Source organism: Palaemon carinicauda, chromosome 13 (assembly GCF_036898095.1).
Source record: "Palaemon carinicauda isolate YSFRI2023 chromosome 13, ASM3689809v2, whole genome shotgun sequence".
Taxonomy (NCBI): domain Eukaryota; kingdom Metazoa; phylum Arthropoda; class Malacostraca; order Decapoda; family Palaemonidae; genus Palaemon; species Palaemon carinicauda.
The window spans coordinates 135,381,420-135,387,419 of NC_090737.1; the positions used below are offsets into that span (position 1 = coordinate 135,381,420).

Here is a 6,000-nt window from a genome sequence, read left to right on the forward strand (position 1 = left end):
AGCTCCTGATTCCATGTTCCCGAGCATTCCTGTCCGTCCAAAGTCGCACCCCAGCCCGTGTCTGGTGCGTCAGAGAAGAGACGGCGGTCGGGTTTCTGAACAGCCAAAGGTAGACTTCCTTGAGAAGAAAGCTGTTCTTTCACCACGTGAGAGTAGACCTCCTCTCTTCGGAAACAGGAACTGAGATCGTCTCTAGCGTCATGTCCTTTATCCAGTGAGCCGCTAGATGATACTGAAGGGGGGGAGGTGGGGTCTCCCTAACTCGATGAACAGGGCCAGCGATGAAAGTGTCCCTGTTAGACTCATCCACTACCTGACTGAGCATCGGTTCCTTCTCAGCATGCTCTGGATGCAATCTAGGGCTTAGTATATCTTTGGGGCCGACGGAAAAGCCCGAAAAGCTCGACTCTGAAGATCCATACCCAGGTAGACAATGGTCTGGGATGGGACGAGCTGGGACTCCTCAAAATTGACCAGGAGGCCCAGTTCCTTGGTCAGATCCATAGTCCATCTGAGAATCTCCAGACAGCGACGACTTGTGGGAGCTCCTAAAAGCTAGTCGTCTGACGGAGCCGGACACAAGATCATGGTACTGCTGCACAGTCTGTGAACTGTCAACCATGGGGAAGCGAGGAAGTACAGTGACAACCCGAAGCTGTCTAGACTGTCTGGGTCGTACAGACAACTCCTTATCGGGTTGCTGAGGTTGCCGCACTGCGTCACAACAAGACACTTCTGCTGGTTGTTGAACGTCTTCCCAGTGACACACTGACTCCGTAAACAAAAAATCCTCTAACAAGGACTAAGCTTGGACTGCATGTCTTGCAACACAGCTCAAGGTCTATGGGAGCAGGTGTGGTAACAGACGGGGTTAGCGACTGAAGAGGAACCATACCCTCCCTGGAAGCATGCTATGCTTAAATAAAAGTCCATAGGAGGCTAAGCAGCTAAAGGCTCCTCTCCAAATGACAGAGTCCTCAAGGGAAAATCAGAAGGAGGGAGAATAGCACTTTCTCATCTACAGGAACCATATCCGAGAAAAGCTAAGTTCTCTCAGTGAGGGTTTCACTGGTGCAAAAGCAGCAGACTAGAAGGCAACGTTATGAAACTGCTTGACAGTCTAGTGAGTTGGCAACAACCAAAGATGTGTGACTGAGAAGCATGCGGTAAGGTATGCAGAGCATGCTGTATGCAGAGCATGCTGTATGTAGAGCATGCTGTAAGGTAAGCAGAGCATGTTGCATGGCGTGCGGCTTATGCTGCATGGGATGAGGCTCATGCTGCATGGGATGAGGCTCATGCTGCATGGTATGAGACTCATGCTGCATGGGATGAGGCTCAAGCTGCAAGGGATGAGGCTTATGCCGCATGCGTTGAGGAGGATGCCGCATAGTATGAGGCTCCTGCCTCATGGGTTGAGGCGGTTGCCGCATAGCATGAGGCTCCTGCCTCATGGTTTGAGGAGGATGCCGCATAGCATGAGGCTCTTCATAAGCATGAGGCTGCCTCATGGGTAGAGGAGGATGTCGCATAGCATGAGGCTCCTGCCTCATGGGTTGAGGAGGATGCCGCATAGCATGAGGCTCCTGCCTCATGGTTTGAGGAGGATGCCGCATAGCATGAGGCTCCTGTGAGGTTCCTGCCTCAAGAGTTGCGTCTGCCTCAAGGGTTGAGGAGGTAGCTGCGCAGAGAGAGGCTCATGCTGTGAAGAATGCGGTTGCTGCATGCGTTGAGGCGGCTGCCTCATAGCATGAGGTTCCTCAAGAGTTGAGGCTCTTGCCTCAAGAGTTGAGGTTCTTGCCTCAAGAGTGGAGGTGGCTGCCGCAAGAGTTGAGGTTGCTGCCTCAAGGATGGTGGAGGTTGCCGCAACGCAAGAGGTTGCTGCATAGCGCTGGTATCTGGCAACTCCCAATGCGGCAGCTCACGCGTGGAGGTAGGTTGAGGAACCTCAACATCATACGTCTGGCAGGGTGGACTGCGCAGAGGTGGAGTTGAGGTTGCTGCCTCGAGGATGGTGGAGGTTGTCGCACCGCAAGAGGTAGCTGCCTCGAGGATGGAGGAGGTAGTCGCAACGCATGAGGCTCCTACCTCAAGGGTAGAGGAGGTTGCTGCAAAGCATAAGGCTCCTGCCTCAAGTGTTGAGGAGGTTGCCGCGTGGCAAGAGGCTCCTGCCTCAAGGAAAGTGGAGGTTGCTGCACAGAGCTGGTATCTGGCAACTCCCAATGCGGCAGCTCACGCATGGAGGTAGCTTGAGGAACCTCAACATCATACGTCTGGCAGGCTGGACTGCGTAGAGGTGGAGGAGCGCTCGCAGGAGGAGGTGTGTTAACCTTCTCTGCCTGAAACTCCTGCATCAACACCGCAAGCTGAGACTGCATTGTCAGCAGCATAGACCACTAGAGTTTAAGAAAGACAACAACAAACGGAGCTACTGTCCGTTGAAACTGAGGGTCTAAAACAGCTGGTGCGGCAACAGACGGAGTTACTGTCTGTTGCGATACCACCTTGCCTCTCTGGGAGGTGTGCAGTTGTCGTACTGCAGCAAGTCCGAACTGACCCAGTGCTAATGGCACCACCTAGGAGTTGGACTTGCGCGGAAGGGACCGACTTGCACTTAAAAGCTGCAAGATTTGGTCCATGGTTTCTGCGAGAAACCTCTTCCGCAGACGAGGAATAAATGGGCTCTCTCGTCTTTGTGTGGGTGGGGTGATCACGTCGGCTACGTGAGTTGGTTACACCCGAAACCACGGAGGGAAACGTCTGTTCGTCGATCAAGGCCTGCTGAACCCATAAGTCCTTCGACATTACTTCTCCCCTGGGCTTGGGAGCTTGTAAGAGGTCCCAGACTAGGCGAACAACTGGCACGAACAGACGAACCCTCGAACGCAACACTGTAACACTTTGCGCTTATCACTTTATCACTTTTGATTTTCTGTTTGCACTTATTTCACTGAACTCGAAACTTTAAGTGGTTTGTACCTGAAACACGCAATTCTATCCTTCATTAAAAGTTAGTAATTGCGAAAACAGTATTACAATGTAACAGAAAAACATAATGAAAGATAAATAATTCAGTGGCTGGAAAAGAGACTAAACACTAGATCAAATAAACTACGTTTAAAATCTCTCACCGCATAAAGTCTGAGAACAAGAATAAAACTCTAGAAACGTTTACCTTCTTCCCCTAAAGAGACTAGGGAGAAGAGCAAAAACGAAAACAACGTTACCCGCTTGAACGAAACGTTTATCCTCCTCTCTCTCCCTCCGTCTCTATCTCTCTCTCTCTCTCTCTCTTGACTTAGCACCTGAGAGAAGAGCCCAATTATATATATCGTTAAAACATATTATTGTTAAAGGAAAAAACTGAAAGGTTTCCCAAATAAAAAGTTCCTTTATTAGAATTAAAACCATTTAAGCTAAGAAAGAATGAACAAAACGCTAGAATCGGTTTACTCTTACTGCAACGTGACACCGTGATAGACTCTCTCTCTATCGTAACGATAGAGCGCAAGTTGAACGTTCTGAACGTCAACAACTGCAGAGACAAAACAAAACGTTAGTTCAACTTTGAAAAACAGTACAAGACTATCAAAGAAATTCTTTCAAAAACATTAAAATAGCATAATATGTTAACAGGTAAAAACGAAATGACGGGCTCAATGTTAATTAACTTCGGTTCCAAGAAAAGACCGCCTACTATTAGGAAAGGTCGAATATAAACAAATATAAAAATTAATTTTAATAAGTTTATAATAAAAGGAAATTAATCAAAGAGGCCTATAAAAGGCGGAGAGATATAAAATAAATCTATAACTTTGTTAAGCAAAATTAAGAGAGTCTATACTCTCTTCGACACCAACACTTCCGTCTAAGGGAAGGGTCGGCCATTTAAAAGTGAAAGAGAGTTCATACTCTCTTAGTACCAAAATTAAATCAAAAATTAAATCAAATTAATTCCAAAAACTTGCTAAGCTAATGATATAGCTTCCTGAATAGCGAAGGCTAAACTCTAGAGCAAATACATCACCAAATCGTGAGTAATAACTCCAGAATCAACAGCGTATCCATGTAGGTCTAGCCGGAGGCACGACAGAGGAAAAATTGAGGTGGTGTTGACAAGAAGTACTGGAGTACCTGACCACAGATGGCGCTGTGGTGTTCACCCCCACCTGTATAGCGATCGCTGGCGTATCCCGACCGTAGATTTCTGTCGGCAACAGAGTTGACAGCTACATGATTATCGGGTAAGATTAATATTGAAAATAAGACAATATATTCTGCCATACATCTGCCACTTAGCATCTCATAGTGGTTCAATATTTAGGAACTACAGTATGTCAATGAATAATCTACTAAAAACAGTCTCAATAATGCATAAGAGATTTTTCAATAAAAAAAAAATATACAACTGAATTAATCATGCTAATACATATCAATATGCAAAAATACCTGGTCTGGTATATGGACGTATCGAATTTTCCGTCCTCTGACATGAAAGTTCTCCAAGTGAACAGTCTTTCCATTTCCGTCTGTGTAGTAAGCGTCTTGCATTTCTGTGTTCATTTTCCTGCAAATCCAAGAATCCATGTCAATACAGTAAAGAGAATATTGTATAAAATAAAGAGTAAACTTTGTTATAAATAAAGAAATCAGTTATAACAAATAATTTGAACCAAGACACATCTATAATACCAAAAGTTTCTATGACTTAAGATAAAAAATAAAACTGTGAAACAAATTCAAATTCAGGTAACAGGAAAATGTAATGAAACTTACGTATCTACTTCGACGATCAAACCAGAAACAAAAGCATCATTATGAAGTTCAACAGTTGTCTTGTAGCCTTCTAAACCCATAAGCAGGCAAGCCAGGGTATTGAACTGGTGTTGTACTTCTCGAGCGTGTAAACCCATAATTGATGACAGTTGTACCTGAAGAGATCAAAGGCAAAATTATCACTTACTGTATACAAAAAAAATTGATGGAAAACTGCTCTACTAAACTTGAAATCTTGAAAACAATATTAATTCTTTATAGGAAAAAAAAAAAGCTTTATGAATGCCCATGATGTCGCCAGCTAGAAATGAAGTTGTCAAAAAATTCTACGACACAGTTAGATGTTGGTTCCTTATTTGCCTACATCTACGCCTTACACGTTCCTCTTTCCTCAAATATTTGACAACACTAAGCATACTACACCTTGAGTGAATAGCTGCTATAACGATTCAATGGCTAATTTTCCTTATACTATATTATGTGTTTGGTTTAGAAAAAAGTTATGGTAATTATTTACCTTTACACCGTTCACAGTATCATCGAAATCTCACGTACCTCAATGCAACCTAACCTAGGACGTCATATCCTTACTCACCAGGCAGGGCATCTCACTCAGCATAAAATAACTTATGATATCTCTCACAAAGTAGCATCTTTGATCATTGTAAGGGTAAAGAAATTCCAAAACTGATTTCTCTTAACCCTTGGATCAAATGCTATTAGGAGTTACCAGATAATCTACTGTGAAATGGTCAGTATTCATTAGGTCAACTTAGACCTAACATACACCAGGCTACAGTATAGAGTGGATAGCCTCATGATATTTTACATACATTACCCCATATCAAGCTAATAATACATCTTGCAACACCAAGAGGTTGCAACAGCACAATACTGAGGTTTTTAACAGTATAACTTTTATAAACATATTGTAATTTAAATAGCAAAACTATTACTTGGTAAACATTCTTTTAGTAAAAAAAAAAACAGACATTGCCTAAAATATTAGTTACCAGATGATGGTGTGTGATGAAATTCACAAACGCAACTGCACCATAAGAACATATCTTGGCTCTAGGCTATATAAGATTAGGCTAAAAGAAATATTCATAAATATCTAAGCTTAACCTTCTACCACCTCTGAACTACAGTCGGGCTAACCAGTACCATAGATTACCAACAGAGGAGCCTTTGTATATTAGCTGCCAGATCCTCCTGCATTGA

General features: G+C 43.7%; 1 protein-coding gene across 2 annotated transcripts in view; it reads right to left on the minus strand.

The window, feature by feature from the left end:
* The window catches only part of Lsm10 (U7 small nuclear RNA associated Lsm10), a 28,419-nt gene that overhangs the window by 21,542 nt on the left and 877 nt on the right, over window positions 1–6,000 (minus strand). For both annotated transcript variants that reach the window (XM_068385304.1, XM_068385305.1), the window contains exons 2-3: window positions 4,777–4,931; window positions 4,450–4,567 (exon numbers count right to left, since the gene is read on the minus strand). In XM_068385304.1, coding sequence (XP_068241405.1) covers window positions 4,450–4,567; window positions 4,777–4,913 — 255 coding nt within the window. In that variant the 5' untranslated portion in view covers window positions 4,914–4,931. The remainder of the gene's footprint in view (window positions 1–4,449; window positions 4,568–4,776; window positions 4,932–6,000) is intronic.